Raw genomic sequence first — 27106 nt, 5'->3', positions numbered from 1 at the left:
CCCAAATTTTGTGCTATTTCCTAGATTCCCTGGATTAATTAAATCATCCCAGGCTTGTTTCCTGACCGCCTTTTTACGTGCTTGCACAGCGGCCTTATACTCCCTGCGTATCCTCACAATTTTATTTGGATCTCTAGTGGCCTCTTGTTGAAGTGCGGCCTTTAAACAATGGAGTGTCTTTGTGCAAGTGGGATCGAACCAGCTCTCCCCACTAGACTCTCCCAGACTGACTACCTCTAGTCCTAAAATTGTTATAAATATATTTCAGATATTTTCAAATGCCTCCTTAATTCTCATCTCATTACATGGATTCTGCAAACAGGCCTCAAAATCTGTTGCGTAGCTAGCTTCCGGAAAAACCTCCTGAGGAACCTTGTTCCATTTTAATCTTCATCCCTGATCTTGGGAGGAAGGCTCCATATTCATCAGGCCCTTCTCCCTAGTCTCCTGCGGGTTATGATCGCTATAAGCTGAATTCCAGATCTCAAACGTATAGCTAAAATGTGCCAAGGGTGCTGAGAGTAATATATAATCAATAACTGTACTTGCCCCCCCGTCCCTTAAAAGTCAGGACCACCGGCCCAGCCATACCTTCTTGTGTATTAACCAAATTAAAATCCGCCGAGTTCCTCCAGACAATCACCCTCCACTGAATGTACAAAATGAGAGCCCCTCACCAGTCCCCCCTCTAATAAGTCCTCAATGTCATAACAGTTTAAGGGGTAAAATGCATATTAAAATCACCCAACAGGATGACAAAAAATGGAGCGTTATGTTTTTTTTAAAAACATTTGCTAAACAGAACGTAAAGTAAGTAAGTGCTCCACGTGGGAAGCCCGCTCCCAGGAGTTATAAGAATTTAGTAACAATACAGAGGGGCTACTCCTGAAGCTTAGATTCACTCCTAATATGTTTTTATGTTTTTATTGAAACAGAGACAAGGAACCCCTAAATCTTAATGCTATTAATATCTATGTCCACCTTAAGGTCTACTTACTGAGGAAGGATCAACCAGGACTAAGTGGAAGCTATAACCATCTATGTAAAAAACATTCTGTTTCCTGTAGCCCCACAATATAAAAATCCTTAATTTCCCAGAGCGAGGTTTGATCTTCTTACTTGGTGCTTAGCCCTGCCATATTCCATCTACATACTTCAAGGGTAGAAGACTGCAAGTACTTATCTGGTCTCAGCTGTTTCTCTGCACTCTATATGGGGTCAATCTGCCCGACACCAGCTGAACATGATGGCAGGGTCTGGAACGTACTGCAACTATCTCTGCCCTCTCCACCATATCCCTCCTCAGCAAAATAGTTTCCTGGCCTACATGAAGTCAGTCATTACATTTCAAATTCCCCAGTACTTGAAATCTATTTCTAAGCTCTAACAGGGGTTGGAAAATCTGCATCTGAGGGGAACCAGGTCTCATTCCCCGCTACCACCCCTTCATCCGTATCCACGACCTTTGTTCCCAAAAAGGTGGGTAAAAGAACCCTAATGGGAGGGTGGTGATGCCTGGCCCTTTCTGTCCTTCTAATAACAAATGTCTCTCAATAAATGGGTCCCTAAAATTCAAGACTACACAATCCTCACAAAAGACTTCTCCCCCAACCCCACCCAGCCCATGCATCAGGCCATAAAAATATTCTCACATTTACCGCCCACCATAACCCCCCCCCAACGTGGAACACCAATGGACAGTTTTGCGGATTAGTTCACTAATTAGTAGACTCCTGCCCTCCACTGGGCAAAGGGGGAACATTAGTCAAGACCACCACATAAGGGGTAGAGTCCGGAGGGGGAAGGAGTCGGGAGACTACAGGGCTAGTCTGGGCGCCAGTCAATGGATGTGACACTCCTTTCTCCCACCCATCTCTGCTAGGACCAGCGACCTGGTTTAAAGCCACTATGGACTGTTGTTGGTGTATCTCACCCTGAGTGGGGCTAAAAATAATATAATGAGCACAGCACCAGCCTTTGTCATTGGGTGTGATCTCTCTCCCGCAATGAGGTTTAACCCTGGTTCCAAGGTCCTTAACTGTCCCCCGGAACTTGTAAAGGGGCCAATGCCAGATGGTATATCCCTGCCTTAGTATATGCAGATGATATGGTCCTAACAGCTAGAACAGCGGAGGATTTGCAGAGACTGCTGGATTCTTTTATTTTGTTTATGGCCTCGCTTGACCTTGAGACTATTAAACAAAGTCCCACACTATGGTGCTTGGGAAAGCACATAAATCGCATTAGTGCATCTTTGGGGGTGGTAAGGAGATAACTAGAGTCTCGACCTTCCCCTACATGGGGGTCATTTCTGACGATAAAGGAACATGGGTTCCACAAAGAAGGGTGAAAAGAAATTATTTTGGTAGGGCGGTGTCCCCACTCTGATTTCGCAGTCAGGTTGGGGTCCAGGCCACTGCAAGTTATGATGAAGGTGGTATAGGGCAAAGTGCGTGGATATAGCGCACTATGGCAGTGAGTTATGGGACCATAAGTACTGTACTGACTTACAAAGGGTGGAGAATGTTTTTATAAAAAGATTACTGTGTCTCCCGAAGTCATCCCCAACATTCACCATACATGGAGAACTGGGTCTGAGTTACATTATTGACATGTTGACGGTCACCCCCCCTCCCCCCCAGTAACGTGGTTTAAAGTATGGGCCAGTCCCGAGTTAGAGTTAAAACGGGTCATCATTAAAGATTGCCTTGTCCTGCATAATTGCATAAGTATCCTGTGGTTACGCTATATCAAAGAGTCTTTGGAAATGTTGGATTGCCCAGCGTTTTTTTGTGACCCTAGAGCAAATTAGAAAGAGGGACGGCCTGTGGATTACAAAGCAGTTCTTGGCCAGAGTAAAGATGAAACGAGAAGGGGAAGAATTGCAAAAATCCATGGTTAGATCTTATTGTATCATGGATACTGGAGAAGGTATCGAGCCATATCTTCAGGTAGTGACCTCTATTCATCGTCGTTTTGTTATTGAACCATTTTAGTTTAAATGGGCTGTATTGTCTCCTGGCTCAATTCGATGGGCAAACAGGGAAGGATGAGCACAAGCCATGTTCATGTGATAGTTTTTCTAGCAAGGACGCTTTGCACTTTATTTTCTTCTGTGAGCATTATAGCACACTATGGAAACTGTATATTTGGCCTCTGTTAAGAGGGAAAGCTTTGTCTAGGTAAAACAGGCCTTGTACTTAGAGCTGTTTCAATCCCCAGTGATCAGTTATGGAGTGGCCCACTTCTTAGCAGGTGCCTTAAGACTCAGAAGGTTAGCCATAATCGAATCAAGAGAGGTGACCCAGTCATGATGTATTTTTATGGTTAGGACCACATACCTGGGTATAGTGTACTTAAAGATTATTATGGACGATTATGACTTTGTGTAGCTGATGGAGTATTGGCCTGTTCTGAGGCTTACTTTTTAACTGTGGATTTAGTATTTAATATTTTACTGTATTTGTTTTTATAACATGGCGTTTTTAATTGCCTTTTATTGATGGTATACAAAAATGTGTTTTTATGGATAAAAGCTAACCAAAATAAACCTAAACTTGACTTGACATATTACGTTACTTTTATTGTTCTGATTCTATTTTCTTATTGCTATTATTACTTTAACTTAGTTCAATAAATCTTGCTAAACATAACTGATGTCTTACATGAGGACAGTTTTGATATATGTTCCTCAAAAATTATTACATTTAATTTACCCTTCACTCAGTATAATTTACTATTTTTGTTATGTGTGTGGGTTCAAGATTTAGCAGTAAGCTGATAACCAGCATTAAATATACATTTTTGTATATGAAAGAGTGGCTAAAGTTTTAACTATTAAAGTCCAAGGAACTGAAGCTAAAGTAGGTCGAAGTGATAGGGGTAACACTTGTAGGTAAGTTATGGGTACCTAATGGCTAGTAGAAATAAAAGGGTAAATGTAATGTTAGGTAGAAGTGACAATGGTTGAAACAATGACATATATTTCAATTCAGAAATAACCATAAGCTCAAAGAAATCATCTAAAAGTTGCCGCTTATCAAAAGGTCCTCTATTGAGATATCATTTTCATCTAGAAGAAGAAAGATCTTACTGCCCACATTACTCAGTATCTCTGGCACAGACCCTTGGGTTGACTGACTATCAGATCAAATCAACCAGTCAGGATGATAACTCAAAGTGAGGGCCACTCACATTGAAATGGTCGGAAAGACATGCACCTTAATACTAAATTATATTCCATGCTTCCTTCTGACAAGGTTATTTGTTTCTGGATAGCGGCAATATGGTACTCTAACACGATTACTTCTCAGTGTCAGTCATTCTATGAACCTTTTCTTTTTCTCATCAAGCACGATGAGAAAGCATACATTTGACTAATAGTGATGATTAATAAAAAACAGATCGAGAGTACCATTTATTGGTAGTTACCATTTATTTAGGTGTGATTATTTCAGGGGGACAGGACCTCCCATTGTTATTGAAATGGACCTGGAGAAACAGGATACTTTTTTACTTGGGCAGAGTATTCTGTGTGTAAAACGTGCAGCAGCTAGTCCCAGATATTTCTTATCTCTGTTGCAAGACACAAGTTATGAGTTGTTTGAGAAGGTACAACGACGAGCAAAGAGATCCTTCAGAGGAAATGACCACTAGTCTGCAAACAGACCAGGCTGAAACAGAGTGCAGATTGAGCACAAAGCAGTAAATACAAGACCAAAGGGTTTCAAACACTATCACTTGCAAGACTCACCAACTTAAAAAATCTTACATGTAGAATTAGCAGACCCACAGAGACAACATAGCGACACCCTGATGCGGTGCCATATCACATCGTAACTGGCTTTGTCAAGTGGTATGGCCCACAGCCTTCTGAATGGACTAAATTATGCAATCAATCAGAGGGATATATTGAGCAAGTGCACTTTCTGCAACAAGACACAATTTATACACAGTGTTTCCCTTGTTTGCATGGGGGAAGACAAAGTACCATTGTGACGATGCAACCCTGAAAATGGCCAGTAGAGAATCTTTGCTGTGCATTATTTGTGCTACCAACACACGAGTATTGGCATAGCCTATAGGTCTCACCTATGCAAGAGCTATTGATTTGCCAATGCCTTTTAGACACGTTGTAGAGCAGGGCAGCTGCTGTACAGCATGGCAAAAACATTAGAAACAAAGCACTGTGATGTGGGCAGTGTTGCCTGCGTCAGAGAGCTTTTTTTTCTTTTGGCAGGAGGGGTGTGCAATATAGAGAATGGGACAGAATGAGGGAGGGAACACGCAACGCGGACAACAGGAATGTGGAAAGAAATGCAAACAGAGAGAAGGTAAAATAGGATAAACAAGAGGGTGAAAAAGGGATATGATATGACACGCACTGGCCGCGTCATAGAATGTTTTCTTCTTATGGTGGGTGGAGGGGTAACATAGGCAAGGAGAATGTGGGAGGAAAGAAGCAACATGACAACAGGAGAATGGGAAGTGGGAGTTAAGCAGCAACACAAACAAGGGGCGGTGGGAAGGAAGAAGCAACACAGACCATTAGGAACCAATCATGAACAAGGGGGTTGGGAAGGAAGAAGCAACATGGACAGAAGGAGAGGGAGGGAAGAAGCAACATGTAAGAAACAACACAGACAATGGGAAAGAAGAAAGAAAAATAGTAACTGAATCACAGCACAAGCAGCAAAGAACAATAATCAAAATGAAGCAACAGAACTTGGGCCATGCTCCATATGAAAGGGGAGGAGTGAAACTGGCACATGCTGGCCAATTATGAGGCAGCAAATTTCAGTGAAAATTGCTCCAATGAATGGTAAGCAGAGGGCAGGCACCTGGCCCTTTGTAGTAAACAATATCTTTTACAAGCAACCGCGTATGAATGGTGCCTTAGACGAGACCTAAAAGTTGCACACGAGCTTTAAGGAATAAAACATGCCCTTACCAAATCAATAATAATCTAAACTGGTAAAGCCTATGTGCTTTGATTGTCACCACACCTGCAACTAAGAGAATGCAAGCATCATACAGAGCCTAACCCATCTACAAGAGAAAGTCCTGGAATACACTACTGTGACAACAAACACCACACTGAGATCTGTCAACACTATCCAAATTATACGATGGGCTATGTTGTGCAAGAAGTGAAACTGCACATTTTCCTGCTGCAACTCTGCTTTTTAACTCTTTATAAAGGCTTCAATGGTCACACACAATAGGAACTGTAATTATTAAATCCCATTAGGAAGCAGTGCCCTTGTCGCTTAATCAAATGTATAGTTGGAGCGTACGCATGCATGAAGAATAACGGACCGAGAAGGACAAAAATAGTTCTCTGTATTAAATATACTTTGTAATGGGTTATCAGTGGGCTGCACAATTTAAAACCTGGACAACGCAATAAAGGGTACTCCTGTTACAGTGTTTGTCCTAAATAGTACAAACTTATATAATCTTTTCAGGTTTGCGTGATTCACCAACCATTTGGTCTTTGCTACCAAACAGATAACACAGTAAAAGTACATTTAAAATATGTGATAAATATTGCCCTTCTTTTTTAAGGACAGAAAATTTTCAGACAAATACAAAAAATTTAAAAATGTGGGAACGCATAATTTCTTTTGGCCAAACCAAAACGGTTTTGTACTTTTTTGCACAAACAGCGACATATATTTAAAAATACTGCATGATTAAAAATTCATTCTTTAATGAACATTGTGTTCGCTTTGTTTTTTATTTTCTAAGAGCAATTAGAGGAATAAAAGTTCTGCATATCAACTTTACTGCATGCTTATTTGAATGGAATGGAGTATGATAGGCTGGATTTTATAATTTTGTAATGCTACTGCTTATGGAATAGTTTGCAAACCAACACTTTGTTTAAATTAATTTGACATTTTTCCAGGACAAAACTGAGTTAGAACACTGCCCTCTAGTGATTGAACTTTGTTTGCTTTAGTAAGGGATAATAATATTTCACTTTAGTGTGTATAGTTTGAGATACAGTGGTCGAGCATCTTTACTGAAAAAAAACTAGTCAAATGATTGTTGAAGAGGCTGACACTAGGACACAAATATTTTAATTTGTTTTGTGGACAATTACACCTTTGCCTCCTCGATGAGAAGTAAAGGAGTTTGGAGGATATAATGTTCAAGCCTGTAGTTAGAATCTGCTAGCTCTTGCACAACTTTTTATGCACAATGAAGTAAGACATTCAAGGGTGGTAATATCTGATTTGGGCTAAGCAGCGATAGGACCTTCCACGTCATACCTTTATTGATACAACTCAAGGCAGTCCTACCTGCCTGAAGCTACCTACTCCACTAACAACCCAGGTTCTAGACTAGATATTCAAGTAGACCGTCTAGTTACATGTCTTATCAATAGCTCCCTGGCATCAGGAATAGTATCAACTCAGCTTAAGAGAGCAATGGCAAGCAGTTTCAGAAGAGACCCTGTTCTCCCTAAACCCATCCACCCTTGTTTAAAGTTTGGAATGAGGCGTGGGTTCTGGGGGAAATGGCCTTTCTTCAACTGCAGGCTCATCTGGAAGAACACAGCACCTAAGACACATAGGGCACTGGCTTTTGCCAAATGAAGGTAAGGAGATGGTTCTGTTAGACATTTGGCATGTTTTGCTATTGGCCAGGGATCACTGACAGAATACCGGAAAGAAAAATATCAAGAGATCACTGAAAGAATGGAAACAAAAATAATGAGGACCTAAATATTTTATATATTGAGACGGTAAGTGCAAATAGGAAAGTATAGATTTACTATTCTTTACTTCACATCCACGCACTTTGACGATATTGTTAAGGTGCATACATGTGGCGCCATATATAGTAAAAGTTTGCTAATGTATAGAAACCTATAATAACAATATTTGTGTCTTCAATATTCTTGACACATATTTTTGTACCACTATATTTGTGTTTCCAATATTCTGTCTACACCCAGCTGGGAGGCAATCACTGTTTATTGTTCTGGAGAACCCACCTAAACCTAGAAGCAGTAGTAGGAGCCTCTTGTATAGTTAGACTGTGATATGCCTTCTTTTCTGAAGACAAGTTTCAAGGCGTGAAGCCGCAGTTATTTATATCTTTCCATTTGAGAATCAACTGTGGAGTTTCACAAGGATGTGCTTTATACCCACCCACATGTCATTATTCAATTTCTTAATCAAATCCATGCTTTAACTGATTTATAATAAAAAACTACAATTTCACTCCTAGGTGGATAACACCAAGATCTATTTTAGGGTGCCTGCTCCCAAAGACTCATTCTAGGGGGTGTGAATGAGTATAAATATGATAACAAGTTGGTTAGGAGAAAATGGTTTAAAATTGAATGTGACAAACTCTTAAGACAGTGTCTCAGTCTCAAAGAACATATGATCTTCTCCTTTGTTTTAATCCTCTTACTCTGTTTGGTTCTTTTCAAAGTTTTTAGACAGTGTGAACAATCTGTGTGTATGTGTCTTGAGCCACATACTGATAGTGTTGTTAAATAGTGCTGATTTAAGATAACTGTGCAGATTATTATGCTTCTATCCCACAGACTTCCAGAAATAGCAGTGGATGCCATGATCAACTCCAAGTTAGATTATGGAAAAGCGTTTTAACAGTGTATTTGAGAACTGCAACTGACTCTATATAGCTAATAATTTAAAATGTGATTATAGGTCACATTTTTGGGCTACATAAGCACAATCATATATTGCATCCGAGAAAAAACATTCACTGGTAATAGATGGGGGCTGCAGTAGATTTTGAAATTCTAACTCTAGCATATTAGTGCCTCCACTGGACAGCACTATGTTATCTAGTGTAGAAAATCATATAGGATGGGTGAAGGAGATCAGTTTACTCAGGGGATATTTTTATCCTAGTGGTTTCTCGATCTGGATGCAAGAAACAAGCTGGCCAGAGGTATTTTATGTTTTTGAACCAAAGTTTGGAATTGTCTTTCGGTCTGCTACCGGGAAGGGACATTAAGGAAGTGACTGTTATGCTGATCCCCTGCTCCTTGTCACCTTTTCAATACTGCTCCTCAGTAATAGATGTGGTTAGGTCTGTGGGGTACACATTATTAACAAATAATAGATCACTACAATTGAGGCATTGTTTTGCTTGCACTAACAAATAGCTTCAATCTGCACAATAGTAACTCAAGTCGCTTAATTTTACACCTCTCACTGTTTTGCTCAGAGAGGAGATGGCACAGCATACCAGCATGCAGGAACAATTTGGCCCGTAGACACTGAGATAAGACTAATGGTGGACCTAAGGGTCTGATTCCAAACCCACGTGTTTACTTAAAAAAACATTCCTCACCCTTTCATGCCCTGGGAGGGACTGAATTGAGCTATGTTCACTAAAATAATGATTAACTAATAACAAGACTGACCAAGAGAATGCCTCTCGGCATCCTGGCGTGTCCCCAGAGGTGTGCCTATAGTCTTCCTCAGCACTTCGCAGCAGAAGCTGCACAGAGTAGAATGCTAGATGTATTTATGTCACAAGTTCTACTGGTGTGTTTCCAGTGACAGACTTGTGTAGCAGAGTTGTTTACTCCAGAAATAGTCCAGCAAGATGCAGAGACATTTTTTCACCACTATCCCAAATAAAGTTATGTATCACAAACCTCAGAAATTCACATTAAATCAGTAACTTCAAAGAGCACTAGGTCGTTGTTTCTACATAGCAAACCTATACCTATTGACCAACTCAGGAACAGCAACAAAAGTAGAAGAACCCAGGATAGTCAGAAAACCACCATTACCAAGCAGAACAGCAGCAGTAACAGTCAGGAACTATTGATAGCTAAACTGTAGAAGGATTTAGACCTGTGAGATATCCAAATAAAGCACAGGCTGTTTGCTAGCCATTAGATTTTCTAAAGAACCGTTTGTTGTCAGTAACTAGAATGACACCTAGGCAACTGCTGTTGTAGGAGTATGGGAACAAGATAATTTGGTTAGCTACCTAGTGGCTCTTTTTCCCGCTATTTCTATGCTCAGCCACTAAGAGTTACACTATTGTCTTTTAATCACTGTATGCTAAATACAATCCCCAAAATGTTTGTGTGTGTGTGTGTGTGCGTGTTTGAACCCTGACAACTGAGATATTTTTTTTTAATTCCCTAATGGTTCTGATATGTTTGGAAGTATGACACAGTAGAACGTTATTCACAAATACCAATTATGAAGAAATATAACTATATTAAAATAATGTACGGGGCTTTACTCCTACAGAGAGTGTAGAAGGAGTTGAGAGGCAGCAATTGCTTTGGCGATGTGGGATCCGACCATATGCCCTAACAAGGCCAACATTTGCATGTGGTGGTCCTGCATAGCAATAAGGGACTCTGTAGAAAGGAGAACTACTGAAAGTGATGCATCATTTAAGACAGAACTGATTTTAAGCATATTAATAAAACTAATTTTAGTCAAATCATACAAAAATATTAAATAAAATAAGAAGGCCATTTGTGGTTATTTTAGCATTTATAAGGGCATATTATTTTACCTCTGGGTCTGCGGCCTGTGCCCTTTCACCTAGTTGCTTTTCATTTTTATTTCTCTTAATATTTTAGCAAAGCTTCATTTTAATGGAGATGCTTTATTATTTTTATAATTTGCCCTTCCATGCAGAATTTGTTATTCATTTCTTTGCACAACATTTTCAGCCTGTGCTCAACTCAAGGCTGCACACGATAGATTACTGGGTATTGCTGGTACAAAGAGTATAGTGTCTACCGTACACAGAAAAATGTGTATTGTCACATCTAGGCAGTTCTTAGAACATCAGATGTTTTATTATAAAACACCACAGTGTCCCCACCACCTTAGAGGGGACATTGCAGCCAGCTTGCCATCTGATACTGCATGCAGTCATCTCAGTTTCTGCTTGAAACTCTGCGTCTTTTCTTCATCCATACGGGGGACTCCCAGCAGACCAACAGACCTCTTCTCTACCTAGACACAGGTATGGAGATTGGGTTTCCTTCTGGGACTAGATGGTCAGATTGGGGCCACACAGCTACTGCTCTCATGTAGAATTTTAGTAGTGCATGTAGGGATTTTAGAATCACTATTGTGACAGTACGGTGGGACTTTTTCTCTGTTTCTCTTTTCTAATCACTGCTCTAATGGTGTTGTGTTTCATTATTCTAATAATCGCAATTCATGCCTTTTTACATAGAATGCAGTTGCTTCAATAAACATATTGAACCAAATCCTGCTTCTGTTTGTCTTTGCTTGTATGAGACGTGCATAACTAAGTAAAAGGGGTAAGATCTATTCCACCACAACTTCCCTGAGGAGTCTTAGCATGTCATGCGATAGACTGCCACAAATCACTATTACTCGGGTTCTGGTGAGGTGCTGCTGGCTAGCCGAAAGGGTTAGGCCGACAGCTGTCACATGGTGTGGGATCACACTTAGTCCCCCATGCTCAATGGTGCTACCGCCCAGAATCCAGTAGTCTTGTTCCTACAAAAAGAGTCCTACGACAGCCAGAATGAACAATTTAACATCAGATATGCTTGAATGAAAAAAGGAAGGAAGGGTAGAATTATGAAATTTAGCAAATGAAGCACTCTTCCTTTAGGAGACTCCACCAGTAATCACTGTTGTCACCTCAATGCTTTCCATTGAGATACCTCTGTCTGCAAAACCCAAGAATCACAAGCTTTAATGTTAGCCATATTTTGAGTCCTTAATTCTAGCTGGGGCAAATATACAAGCCCTTCAATATGCCGACCACTACACCCCCTTTGTAAACCAGAAAGCAACTGATTTGTAAACAGGCCTTATCTTCTGTTGCAAAGTACTACTCTTTATTGAAGCCAAGGTTTCACAGAGCACTTAAATGTCTGTTGGGCACATAAACATATTTGCTGCTACAAAGAAACAATGTTTTGTTGGTTATTATAGGCTTTCTTTAAAACCTAGAACTTTTAGCGAACATATCTGAAAACTATGCATTATGTGGCCATAGTCTTTCAATTTTGGATGGCACAAGTTCCTCCACCTACATCAAAAATTCCCTTGAAAAAACTTGCCTTGCAAAGAAAGTCAGTTATTTGCACTTTGGTTAAATTTTATAGTTGGTGGACAATGACTGGTTGGTTTCATAAGGCCACATATTGTAATTAGATAGAATTAGGGAGCATCCCAATTAATTTAATTACTCAGTCTTTAACCTGAGTCTTAAATGAATCCACTGTTACTTTACATCACAAATCTCTTCCCTGCACAGAAAGATATCACATCCTTACATTTGCTCCTTATCTCATTGCACGTAGATCCTACGGGACCTTAATGTTCTACCTGTGTCAGTGACAGCTTCCTTCCTACACAAGTGAGGAAATGAGTGGAAGTGAGGATATTAGCATTAGACTATGTTTAGAATCCTCAGGGTTCAGTATGTATAGAGGGCATCCATCCATTAACTGTTGACCCTACAGAAGGAAGGTTTGTCCACATTACTAGGGATGATCCATTGTCATACACTGAAAATCTCCAACAGTTAGAGGCATGCATTCTAATAAATACTTTGTCAAACCACTAAACTATATCTGCCATTATTCGCAAATGCTAGGTGAAGAAAGACTCAGAACAAGTCCAGCTGTAGATTGTAAAAACGCACAATCTTAATCTACCACAGGGTTGACTACTGACCACATAAAATGCCTAAAACCCATAGATAATTGGCCCATGGAGGGGGCAGTTGCTGCCTTGTATGCAGGTAATAACAACCTTTACAGTAAGCTGCAAGTATTGCTAAGCCAACTGTGATGGAATAAAAAAGAAACTGAGCACTACATCTGAACTGTTAAACCATTAACAATATTATTATCAGTAAATAATAAAATAATGACTTTCAGCATAAACACTGAGATACACATGTACAGGTCATAACCGCTCTTCCTAGACTTGAACTCCCATGATCACAATGCTTTATATTTCTTGCGTTCAATTCGGTTTAATCTTCCCTACAGTACTTTTCTCCATGAATGAATTATGGCATTTACCAAGTATCTGGTGACGGGACACGTGGTTGTTAGAAACGTTTTTATTTTCGAAAAATAATTAGCCATCAATTATAAAGTAAATGAACATAATAACAATGACTGTTTATGTCTCAATCGACGTATTTTTTATATTACACAAAGTCAACTATATTTCTTCCAAATACTTAGAAAAGGTTGCACTGTTTACCCTACATCTACGTATTAAAACCAAGAAATATGACAGTGAATTAAAAAAAGGAAACATTATAACCATAAATGTGCGTCTAATCTAAATATAATTTTGTGTAAAAAACGTATAGTTCAAATGGCAATGTCCACTACGAACAATAGTCTGTTCTCTACCACCCACAGGGGAAAATACAGGAAGATCCGATTGGATATGGTTGTTTTTCTTAGCACGTTCTTATGTGGCGTCAAGTGTTTTCTCAAGCTAAGGCTGATGGACAACTGAAAATAATAAAAATGCGGGTTTTTTTTAGACTGCAAAGCAGCAAACGGTTTGTGAACTTTGATCGTTAATGGAAATGTAATAACATTCTTACATTCCATAAAGAGCAACGCGTCTCATTAATATGTGGGTAAATGCAAGCCTTCATTTTAGTGTGGTTACTTTCTTAAAAGCTGCAGTAAGATTGAGAATCTGCTATAAATAATAAGGTGCTATTTATCGGATGGCTTTTATCTTATCTTTTGGTCTATGAAATGTGGGCGTGGGTGGATTTTTAGTGTGTTTTAGAAACTCATTATATATATATATATATATATATTATTTAATGAGTTTATACTTACCTGTAAAATACTTATATTTCGTTATATATATCTGTGATCAGTATAAGTCAAGTGCCTCGTACACAGTGAACAATCTTAGTGGAAAAGGCTCCTGGTTTGGCACTGCTTTAATTCCAAAGATCCCAAGTAGTGATTACATGATAATCGTGCAAACACACAAATGTGTCTCAGAATGCACATTTCTATATATTCTATATACGAGCAAACACATATACCATAACGCTACAATGTTCTTTTCTGAACATTTTCCATTCCATCCAGTTGTTCATGACCATTAGTGAGTCTATTTCTCTTTACATCCTGTAAATATGGCAATATACAAGTTTATATTTACACACCCATCAAAGATAACCAATGTACATATTACTTTTGAATTTAGAAGTAGCAAAAGAAAACATGTGTTAAGTGTGTCCTATATAATCATATAATTTCAGCAGAATTACACACACACACACACACATATATATATATTGGCAGAAAATGAATCATTAAGGGTACAGAACATTTCACACAAAAACTAGATTGCCCTGACACATGCACTTAGGCACGAGTTACACAATGCAGAACCGTCAAATGTCGTATTTGGTATCCCTTATTTTAAACTTTACTCTTGTCTCCAAAGAAGACGAATCGCATGTGATATACACAAGCCCCGTTTAATGTAAAATCAATGAGATAACAGGATTCTACTGTCTTTTCAAGAGAAGTGAGCATAAAGGAGGTTTGACCCATGCTCTGTGTCTAAAGCATAATCATTAACAAGCATTTTATTTGCAATCATGGTGGTGTACCACCACCCAATACGACAAACCCCATCAAAGAAAGACGACTTTCCTCCCACATTGATAAGGCATGGTCCTGTGTATAAATACGATTCCACATAAGCACTTACCGTAAGGTGCTGGAATAGCCACGCCCTCATGATATTTGTAGCTACTTTGGGAAAGATGCCGCGCTTTTTATGACGTTTTTTCTCCTTGTCAGGATCATCTTCATCACCTGTGCTGGGCGAAGCTACGCTGTTGTCTAAACCATCACCTAGAAGTGCAATGAAGAGACCTTGTCAATGATGCTCTATTTTTTTGATGCTCTGTTTTTCTCTTTACAAGCATTGTCAAGATTTGTAATACTTTAAAGAGTATTAACAATTAGGAAGTAAATAAAAAGGAACTCCATGTACCATTTTATGCATACAGATTCCCACAGAATAATTTAATTTTTCATTGGGACATTTCTTTGTTGCCAATGTTTTACTGTAATCTAGCTGTGAGTTACTGTATGACGATATCGGGTCTCTCTCATGAGTACAGAGATGCGTCAGGTATGACAAGTAAGAAGGTCACCAACCAACAGAAGTTAGTTCTAGATTTCTAGGAACCATGTTATGACCAATATGGCTCCATGAGACTAAAACCTTGACGCTTTACAAAACAAGCCCACATTTTGTCTTATATTCAGTGTAACAATATTAATGTTTTAACTGGATGAGCAGATTCATCATAGCGAAACAGAATGATTTGGTCAACCAAAATAAGATCACATGATCACCAGTGGTATTTCTACAATGATACCTGCAAACACTTAATAATTATGTTAATGAATGCTAAGTCCTGCTGCATCTGATGGCCATTCTGAGAATCTCAAGACTGCAATTGTCTTTCACTCCTTCTATCTTTCGGAGTGACATTACGCTGTGCAGTATTGCTCTGCTACCACTCTCCTCATTTTCCTCCTTCTGCCAAGAACTAGGGGCACCTGAGGATGTGTCCTCATCACCTTCTGTTCTCCCTCTGCACCATCACACTCAGAAGAATTATCTTCATTTTCAGTTTTGACCATCATCAGTGTGGCAGTAACATTCAAAATGTTATCACCTGCTTTGCTTTATTTGTTTTATATGGATTCCCATCTACCTTGCATTTCAAAGCTTTTCTGGTATATTTTCTTGATGGTCGCTACAAGATGGGTATCCACTGCTTTTGCTGTACTAAGACAAGCCTGTGATCATATACAACCATCACCTAATGCATTGCAAATAGCCTATATGACCTTTACCTTCCTCCTGACTCTATTCTTCTTGGCCAGTGATGGCAAACTTAATATCCTCTTGATAGGTCATCTCAAATCCATCCACCCATCCACTTAATTTTTACTGTCTTAGAACTATGTGAATATCTGTAAAATCAAACTTCCGCTTGCAGTTTCCCTGAAGGTAAAACCCTCGAAAATCCAATCCCATCCTCTCAATAAAATACTGGATTTTTCGAACGCACCCTATGTAACTTTTCAAATTTTCCATGATTCTTAGCCCTTGCCTCTTGATTTCTATGAACATAGCTGTTCCCTGATGCACATGCAGGTTCCTTTATTTCGCCCATGAGCATATTATTGAGTGTGTGCCCCAAAACTAACATAGTGAGCACTACACCCAAAGTCACCCAGTCAATATTATATTCACCTCTTCCATTCTGTCTAATCTATCCTTTGCCAACTTTCAAGTCATCGCTATCCCATACCTTCTCACCTTACAGTGTAACACAGATTCCTCTCATTACTTGGATCCTCTAAAATGATTCTCAAAAGATATCACTTTCATCTAGAAAAAACATTCAGATGCTAAAAGTCCTTAATAAGCCATTAATACTCAAGGAGATGACTTCACCACAGGATTGCTGTAAAAATACACACTGCTACCTTAATTCAACAGTCCATGGTTCCACCAGCAATACTGTCTATATAAAAATATTGCTGTATATGCTGTGTCTTGATTTATACACTATTTTTTATTAAAATGCCAAATATCAACCGAAATAAGAACATTTATAGATCCTTGAAGCAGCAGATATATACATACACAGTGTATAATATAAGTGTGTAAGTGTGCCAAAAAACAACTAACAATGGTTGTTCTCTTGAATGATGCAAGTCAATACCCACTGGTTGTGATGCCAGTTTATAAAACAAAAATGTTAGAAAACAGCAGCACGAACAGTGCAAAAGAACTATACTAACGATTTTCTGTACATACATCTTCAACAAAAACGACTAGTGTGGCAGGAAGCCAGGTTTCCTAGAGCACTTACGGTAAAGTGATCCTTTTCTCACTGAGACAAAAGTGTGGCAAGCATTTTATTTCGCTTTTGCAACTGAAATACATTTGAAAGATGGGGATGAAGTATGTGTCTTAAAGGGTTATTGCAGTACGTGATGCTATAATGAATCTAAACCTATGGATTCCAGTAGCGAGTTGGAGAGGCACCTGATCCTGCCATGGCAGCAACTAAAAAGTGTGATTTGGTCCCTGGATCTTAATCGCTGTAATTGTGTTTTATAAAAATAAGGGTGTTGTATGTATTTCTGAAATAAATACAAAAATAGAAATTGTGCTGGCAACATAAGAGAGGGTCAATTCAGAAAAGTGATCATGAGCGAGCAGCCTTGCAGGTGAGTAGCCCTAGCACTCACATTATGAGCTGTACACATCCTAAGTATATACTGAGACAAACAATCCAGGTCCATTCAACTGAGTGACCCAGGTGCACGAGACGCGTAGGATTCCAGCCAGTACTTAATTTGTAAATAAAAACGTGCCAGTGCCCAAAGCTCTTCTGTGAAAAACGTGGCTGCTGCAATTAAACGAGCTAGCACAGAATACTGAGGGAGTGTAATCCTGAAGCCATCTCGGGGGCTCTTTAATCTATTTACAGACAGCCCCTGTCCCTCCAGCTCACTCTTGCAGCTTTCTAACTTTGTGAAGTTGTTTCGCTTTTCCCTTCCTCCCTCTTTCCCATGTGTCTTTTACTCGCAGTCAATGCTTGAGGCAAGAAAATAAGCGCCGGCCCTCAAAAATAACTGCCAGTGCTCCGCACCGGATACAACAAGCACAAATTAAGCACTGATTCCAACACAAGAGAAGAATTTTCACCCTGACCCCTGTGTACATATTGCCAACTGCTGTATATTAATAAAAGTGGACAGCAGCCTTCCTGCTCGCCATCTATCTAAGCAAGATGTGGATCACATCTAAAATTAAAATATGAGAACACTGCACTACCTAATGCTTCTTTTTTTTAAAAAATAATCTCACAAATAATTATATAAAACTATGTGCGAAGGTATACATCTTGGCCAGTGAAGAATACATTTGCTTCAAATATGGAATAGTAAACATACGCGCACACTCATGTTACAACTGTATTGAATTTTAGATTTCGCAAAATAATTTTACATTTGATTTGGAAGTGCTTACATTAAAAAATACACTTTGTCGCATGCAGTTAGCACAAAATACATATTTTTTTTCTATTGGTGGGACATATTAATTTTAGTAAGTGCCAATTTAACGTTAAGAGGGGTAAAATACAAAAAGGCTAATATTGTCAATCTGATTTGTCCAAGAGCCCTGCTGCTAGGAACCATCGAAGAAATAATTACATATTTCATGCCTCAAACTCAAACGCTTCGGCGTCAGTGAAGTTGCATTTTCCCGCTCTAACCCAGTTGTTCCCCCCCTCTTTGTATGCACACTTTCTGTCAGCGAAGAAACCCCTCCACACTTAAGGGTTCACGCAGCAAGCAATGGCCAGTGCATGCACAGAAGGGAATTCATTCATAATTTATGGAAATACGTATTATAATCCAACCGAGATGACTTTTTTCCAGCTTTGTGCATCAATAGATAATCAAGGCCTTAAAGCAGTCTTAGCTTCCCATTACCGCAGGCAAAATAAGTCCTGAAAGCATGCCTTGAGGGCACCTGAATTATATACTCCATTAGGAGAGGAGAGGCTTTCTGCATTCCATGGATAACACTTCCCAGAACCTTTCCTGTTTATTTCTACAGTATGAAAGCAGAAGCATTAGGAACCGCGTTTCCAAGCATAGACCTGTGCAGAAACAAAAGAGAAACCTTTCAAGGCCCAGCCAGATCACCCTTCAATCCCCGGCTGTGACCTATCCCAAATAAAAGGTATCTGTTACATCATTAGCTCGAGCCAAAAAAAGCCTTGGCTTAATGCACAGTTTGTTCTTCCTACTGTTTTTAGGCAAATTCAGCTACTTTGCTCCCATCTGGGAGGGAAATGACACTGCTGAGCTGTAATCTAAGACAAGATTTTCATTGGAAGCAAATGCTTTCAATCCAGTGTAAATACTGGGGGCATGTTCAGCAAACCCTGTAACAATAAACCGTGGCGCAGCCCGACATGAGTTAGGGAAACAGAGAGGGCGAAAGTTGATAATAACGCACACTCTTCGGAACCAAAATATTGTGTTTGGAGTTCACTGGGTTCTTTCGGAGTTGTTTGACCTTTTCCCCATATTTTATTTAATATGTAAGCTGCGGGGGACTACACTTGCGAGGCACCTGGCGTGGAATTTCCAAGTCCACAACAAAGTGGCGCAGTAGCTGGTGTGTGGTGGGTTTTCTGCTTCGTCGGTGACGCCCCAGCAGGCACGTGGTGCCAGAGCTGTGCGGCTCACACCTACGATAGCAGCAGTGAGTTTGGTTGTGGGAGTTGACATCTACTGATGCCAACAGAAGGCGTGTTATCAATACAAACTGAAAGGGTGGAAATAATCTTAGAAATGATGTGCTAGTCCATAAACAAGCATAGAGCCTCATTAGTACTGCAGCAGGCTCCAGTGGGTGATTTATGCTCGTTCTGTTGATGCCACGAGGAAATGCCATCGGGCAACTCTGACCAACTGCTAATGGCTTCTGACAGCGACTTAACAACTAGTGCAAGCGACGTTGTGGCGGTTGCTTGTGATAGAAACTGAAATGGTCATGTTATCTGCCCATATGGTATGATGGCCGCGTGGCAATTAACTAGTGTGCCAGCGAACGGATGGCCAGGGGCCCTCAAAAATGGCCTTTGGCAATGCGAACATGGGGAATTCCCACCTCTTGCAGTCAGATTGCACATGTGCCTCGTTCTAACAATGCCAGCTCATCACACCACCTTTCTTTCGGTTACTAACTACTGGGAGCCACAGGAGCGCAATGTCCATCCTCTGGCTCATGCGCTTTCGCTCTCTGGGCATTTCTGACATTATCAGAAGGATTCAAAGTAATGTATTTGGATATGATGGCTTGAAATAGCACTTTAACGTAGAATATCAGATTCTCTCATTTTGAGCTTCAAATGCAGAGGTGCAAGCAGTTTTTCTGCTGCCCGCACATTACTCTAAGGGGTCTGAAGTTCACTGAAGCAAACTCGATGCTTGTCATATTGCTAGGTTCACACCAGGCAGGATTGATGTATGACCGAATTTAACAAACACAGTTGCATCAGTATTTAGGCGCAGCTTTTCTTGCATCACACTTGCCCCACCTAATGATAACACGTGCATGCCGTTTTTATAATACGACACACCATGGCGGTCATTAGAACAATCGCATTTTTCATGCTATTGTTTCCCTTGCTACACCAGCATAAAAAAATGTTCACGCAAGTAAAGCAAAGCGCTGAGACGCCCATTGATTTCAATAGATGTGTCATTTTAATGCCTGCTATGAGCCAGAACGTCCCCTTGCATACATTATGTCTGACACAGGCATATTGTGGTGCAAGGGGATGCAAAATGGCGCAATACATGCATTGCACCACTCTGTAAACGGTACGGGTAAAATTGCCCTCTAGAGCCAAATTAACGTTTAAAAAAAAATGTCGCTAATGTGGCGCAAGGAGGCGATAGGGCCTTGTAAATCTGGCCCAGAGTCTTTTCAAGGGTCAAAAGCTCCTTCCTCAACACTGCAGATACCAAGATATTACAATTACATATTCTAGAAAACTCTCCAACACAGCCAGATAGTCTTTCCCACTCACAAAGAATGTTGGTGAAATACTTTTTGAACAAGAATCCAGGCAACGGTGTATTTAATGAGTTTGAGCAAAGAGGGAGGGAATGTGCGCTACAATCCCTCCACTGAGCAGTTTCTTCTGAGACCGGCGTCTAGGCCCATGCAGTAAACAGGTGACCTCTGGCAGCTCCCAGGCCTTGAGGGAGCTCCGATTTCAAACACACTCCTCTCAAAAGTCCCCAGCGTTGCCCATTTAAGCACACAGGCATTTAGGCCTTGCTCTGCTATTCCTTTCACGAGGGGATAAAGAAGCGTTTATCGCATTCAGACCACTCAATGGGTCAGTCTGACCATGTCAGCGGGGGTAACGCGCATGCAGGTCAATGCCAGCCGACCCTTCGCACCCCCACGCGCACGCACACACTCTCCCACCACCCTGGCCCCAGAAAGGGTCGCATTACCCGTCAAGCGGCAGAGGGAAACGGTTTACAAACAAAACCCAATCCATGTCACTGCAGTGCTTCAGACGGTGAAAGTCGAAATATGCGGTTAGAGTTATAATTCCTATTTTCAGTGTGTCGCTTTGCTGTGTCTTTAACTTTTGGTGATTTGTTGCTTATGATCTGTGCACTGGTGTTAGGTAAAGAGACAAAAAAAATCGCAATTTAACAGAAATGCATTGTAAATCTTATAGCGGTAAGTTACTGCTCTGTGTTGACCATCTACACTACAAAGGGATTTTAAATGTGGTGCAAACATCAAACTTGAAAGCATGCAGAAACATTACCAGCTCGGGCTTCACAGATCACGATAACATTTCTTACAAACTAAATAGTGTTTATCATCAGTGGATGCAGAAACATTTTTTTTTAAATGAGCCTCCCCTGCAAAATTTTTCAGTTGCTCTTTGACCTGCAGTTCAGTCCCATTTGGAGCTTAGCTGAAGGAGGTCACAAGGGTCGAGGTTCATTTCCAGAAGCAGAACACTGCTATTCCAAACCTTGGTTACATCTTGAGAAATTGGCTCATGCGCCCTGTGTTATTGAGAGTCTGCTCACACAAGATCGACTTTTGGGTAGACAATGGACTTCTGAACCAAAAAGGTGAGAATAAACAAACGAGGCACTGGTTCTGTGTCCAGAGGAGGTTCACTGTTCATACCACTCCAAATAACACTGACAACTCCGCTTGGCACTAATATTCAAACAAATTCACCCTCTTAATTAATTTCAGGAGTTGCTCATAGCCTGGACACAATAGTGTCATAAAATCCACCAGGGCTTAGATTTAACATTTTTATTACACACGTTTATGAGCACTGGTGAGTTCGGCACCAAAGCATACACATATGGTCTAGAAAAAGAGTACTCACTTCAGCTGTTAGGGTTTCAGGCAGTACCTATGGAGAAACTATCAAAAGCAATGGAAATCATGTACTAGCAAATTGGTTATCCTGTAACTTGATGGCACTGCAGATGCAATGCCCAGTGAACCACATTTCAAGTCATCCAGTACTGAAAGCGAGGTTGGCTCTAGGACAGCATAGAAACCAGTCATCCCCAGCCAAAATGTTCAAACTAACACTGCAAGGGTTCCCTGCTAGAATGGGGCATGTGGCATTGGGGCATGGCTGGGTTATGGCAGCCAAATTCTGTGTTGAAAGCGTCCCCCTACCCTGCATTCAACAGGGGAATTGCTAGACTGCAGAATGGATAGTCCGACCTTGGTTGTCTTTCAGTAGCCTAGAGGTGTTTCTTCAATATTGTTATTGTTTTGTTAAGGTATTAATACAAGGCTACTAGCATTTGAGAAGACTGCTCCCCGGAGATGAACAGTGTCAGAGGATCAAACACATGCAGGAAGATTTAGCAGTGCATGCTGATTATCCATACTAGAATGGATTCAAGCTAACTATGTTCAGGACATTTACAAACTGGACAGGGGGTTTGTTTACTAAATAACTGGATCATGTGGAATGGCAAGATTGCATTCAAAACAAAACAGGGACAAAGATAATTCAAGACTTTCTCATGTATTAATTAATCAGCAGAAATAGGAACAGAAACCAGAGTAGGGCATATAAAGCATAAGACATATATATTATTCCTCTGCTGAATTTTCCATATCAGTCCTTTGTCTTATATATATATAAGACAAAGGACTGATATGGAAAATTCAGCAGAGGAATAATACTGGTGTATGCTAACAAACAGCCACGGGGGGAATGGCCACTGACCTGATAACTCTTGAGAATGCCATCAAACAAACTATACCATTAGGTTTCACATGGTCAGCACCTAATTTGTTGTGAGAAACTGTAACTGACCTTAAAAAGGATGGACCAGAGCCACAAAAAGGCTAAGGGGCTCATTACGACTTTGGCGGGCGGCCTCGCGTCAGGATGACCGCCTATGTGTCTATCCCTCCGCGGGCCCTATTATGAGTTTCCCACTGGGTCAGTGGGCAGAAACAGCATTTCCAACCGCAGGCCCAACAGGAAACTCACCAGAACATTGATGCTGGCTCGTAATCGAGCCGGCTGCAATGTTGAGGTGTGTCGGCTGCACCTGTCACGCTTTTCACTGCCCGTAATTTGGACAGTGAAAAGCGCGACAGGGCTGTCCATGGGGGGGCCCTGAACTGCCCATGCCAAGTGCCAGGACCATCAGACTCGTGATGGGGCCAGGAATCACGCAGCATAAGGCTAAAATCCACTGCTAACGTCTCATTTAACTCTCTTAAATGGCCTGTTTGATATTCAAAATTTATATTCAATCAATCTGCCTTTCCCATGTTTGCTTCCACATTACTGGGCTGTGACATATACCTAACCGACTATCATCACTGAAATGCGTTTAGATAAATAATAGTGCAAACAAATTCATATCCAGTCAAGTGGGGGGAGGCATGGGTGGAGTAACGTACAATGAATTATAAAAAAATAAAAACTAGAGTAACTATTTGAGAGAGGATAGTGAAAAAAACAATTACCAAAGCTGTACAATACCCGCTACTCAATATGCTTGTCCACTGAAGTAACTGTATAGAAACCCTGGCAGTAAATCTTTAGAGGTAGTAGCCATACTGGTTGAGTGTGTCATGCCAAACTCAAGAACCCAAACCTGAACCCAAGAAACAGAATATACCAAACTATGTTCAGCTTAGAATTTCTCACCACTGCCAAATTCAAGATGAAAAAGTAATTTATAAGCCATCAAGATTGTATTATGATAAAAGTTGTTCACTATATTCCAACTGACATTTCTTTACCATCACAGAAGGAAGCTGTGCATAAGTATGCATTAATAATCCCAACAGGTCGACACCTGAGGCATGCATCACTGATTTTAGGCCAGGAATAGAAGATGTAGGTGGAACCCTTTAGTGGCTACCTGGTTTGTCAATGGCTTGGCGATGGTATGATGCATTCAACTCAGTCTAAGGAATTAAATAAGAATAAACAAGTATTGTCTTTCTCTAAAGTCTTTTCTTAAGACATCACCAGTTGAATTATCCTTTTCATTACCAGATGAATACTTCAATGTGAAGGAGATTTCAGCTGGCAAATAACAAACATGAAAATCAGGTTTTGTGATAAAAGGATTAAGATTGAAAATAATTACTTTGGTATGTTACATATTAGGCAAAGTCAAATGGATTGTACAACTATAAATTCCAAATTCCAAATTATGTAATGCTGTCACAGATGTGGAGCTTAAGCTCTGCGTAACCAAAGCCATCTAACAAATAGTTGTCTGCTGTTAAAAATGAAACATCTCAATAATAAGCAAGTAGATTAGGCATTACCCTATAATCACAGATACCAAACTTTGTCAAATACACATTTGCAATCATAAGACTGGAGTCAAACTGGGTTCTATGTAGATTGTCTTTTGGGTGCCTTGTGAGTGGGTGATTAAGTTGCATGTGCAGCGTGTTTGGTGTTTCTGCGCTTTAAAGAGTGTTTTAATAATATGGTTTATTTATGTTGTAGAGCAACAAGTATTGTGATTCACTCCATCTTGACACGTTCTCCTGAGGATGGCCTCATGGTCTAATTGACTCGTGGGAGACTGAAATTTCGATCATATACCCTCCACAACTGAATTCATCTCATGAACTACTAGGGTCCATTTGGAGTGATTTTGATTTTCTAATTGGCATCATATAGGACAGGAAAGTTAAGTACACTGGTGAACTCTTTTTGTCCCCTAAGTGTAGAGGAACTGGGGACTAGAGTGGTTGCCAGTGCGCTTGTATAAAAATATTAAAAAATTGTGTTGTAATATTTGTTGCTTTGCTGATCTAAGAATATTGATGAATATATAAAATATTTTATTTGAATTTTCTAAGAGAAACTACAGCTGTATGCTGATTTATCTATATGGAAATAATTCCTCTAAGAACACAGTGTGCAACATAATGCTCATTTTATCAGTCACTGGAATGCAGTTGATTGATCAAACACATGTTTAGGAACTTAGCAGCATCACTAAGTACCCTACAACTATTGTATGTCTGACACTGTTGAAAACTACCTCTAAAAATATAAGCAAAGCCTCCTTTAGTTTAGGATTTTCTTTTTACTTGATAATTATTAATGTTATTCTTTTAATTTTACCTACTGAATCTATCTGCCTTGGACATGGGTGAGAAATTGGACTACACAGAAACAAATAATTGCTTATTCATTCGCAACAAGAGGCCCATTTAGTCTGCTCATTTCTTGTGCCTCTGGTAAGATAGAAGGGATTAAGTACCCTTGCTGCACATTATAAGGAAATTGTAATACACAGATGAGTTAAATAATCATATACAGGAAGAAGGCTGAAGGCGGAGTTTCGTTATAAGGTTATGGAACTCCAAGGTCACTTGCAATATCCGTATCATGTATGCCAGGGGGTACTTTATCCCATATAATACATGGTCCCACCATCACCTTTAGCGCAAACTACTTAACACCCTGTTGCATAGCTCTTTCATATGAAAGAGCAAGCATGTTGCAAACAAGAATATAAATAAAACCTCTAGTGCAAAACTAAACATATCAAAAACCTGTTAGATATTTGTTGCAAATAGATATTGTATTTTTCACATTATTACTCTGACGTGCCAGACCGTATATGAAACTGCCCGTGCGGGCCAGATTGTGGCATTTGTGAGTCAGTGTTTCGGGTAACTAGAGGTGCTACCCAGCAACCACCCTAAAAACGTTTTTGCCAAACCACCATTGTGTCAGTAACATAACATGGCTGCTTGAGATCTGGGTGTGAGGTGGGACATTTTCATCTCAGTTCACAGTGGAGACATTTAAAGCCAAAGTGCCGGAAGGCAGCTGAAGACAGTGGGTTTCATTCAGCTCTGTCGACTTACTTTCACCACCATTTCAGAGAAGAAATTCTTTCTTATATTACTACATGACAAACTATTGTAAAGAAACAGAATTCCTGTCTCTATAAGCATATCTCGAAGACTCAATAGTGAAATAATTGATTATAATACCAACTGAAGCCATGTAAAATTCATGATATTGAGTTGTATTTATAATTCCATCTTCATTTAAATAGAGGTTGTATTTTGTCTTTTTTCTTAAATAAGCACTGGCAACACCAATAGGTCTGGCTTTAGTGAGCAAACATATTCAAACATTTGTGCCAGTCTAAATTGGCATAATAGTCAGAGATATTGGCATTGCCAATACTCATTTATCTTGTATAGTGCTCCAGGAAGCAAAATGCAAGCCTGATTACATTATTTAAAAAACCCGCTACAGTAAACAAAAAATGAAAAAAGATTGCTTTTTATACACATTGTCTATATGGCAAAGAATTGAATATGTGATGATTCAGTGTAGTTTTGAGATCTAGAATAGCTCCTCGTGCGTTGCTGTCTAAGTACTCCATAGGAGGTGGGAGGATACACCAAAGTGCCAATAGCATGAGCTGATAGAAAATTACTTCTTTTGGGTAGAGCTAAAGCACACTTTATGCATATTTTTAAAATAACATGGTAACAACAGGTAGGCAGACAAACACACAAGCCTGACCTAAAAATGTTGGTGCTTGACTAATTATTTAAAGATTACAAACCAGTCGTTGAAAGAGGATATTGTCAAAGATATTTGGCAGAACTGCAATAGATGACTTCTTGTAGTTCCAGGCAAGGTATCAAACATGTAACTGAAGATTAATGGATAATGTTCAAATGTTTCCTTGCCAGCTGATGCACGTAGATATATAACATTGCAGGAACGCTCTAATCTGACAAATGACTATGTACTTGGACTGACTGGCTCACTAAGTGTACTAATTGAAACAAACTACTACTTATTTAACTGTCTTTCCAACGGAGCCGACAAGCCTCAGTTTGAACAGATATCTTTGCAAGCATCAACTCCTTTTGTTTTGCAAGAGAAAAGCAAACTGATAGCCTGACTACATTTCAGAAACCCTTGCAGTTATAAAAAA

General features: G+C 39.9%; 1 protein-coding gene across 3 annotated transcripts in view; it reads right to left on the bottom strand.

Annotated features, from left to right (window-relative positions):
* MEIS1 (Meis homeobox 1) overlaps positions 1-27106 on the bottom strand; it is a 162841-nt gene that overhangs the window by 72558 nt on the left and 63177 nt on the right. For 2 of the 3 annotated variants that reach the window (XM_069234268.1, XM_069234267.1), the window contains exon 8: positions 14727-14872. In XM_069234268.1, the coding sequence (XP_069090369.1) occupies positions 14727-14872 (146 nt within the window). Of the gene's footprint in view, positions 1-13292; positions 13493-14726; positions 14873-27106 lie in introns of those variants that run through there. The other variant, XM_069234269.1, reaches the window with a different exon arrangement.

This window comes from Pleurodeles waltl, chromosome 5 (assembly GCF_031143425.1).
Source record: "Pleurodeles waltl isolate 20211129_DDA chromosome 5, aPleWal1.hap1.20221129, whole genome shotgun sequence".
Taxonomy (NCBI): Eukaryota; Metazoa; Chordata; class Amphibia; order Caudata; family Salamandridae; genus Pleurodeles; species Pleurodeles waltl.
The sequence above is the reverse complement of the archived record's forward strand: the minus strand, read 5'-3'. Positions and strand labels throughout refer to the sequence as shown.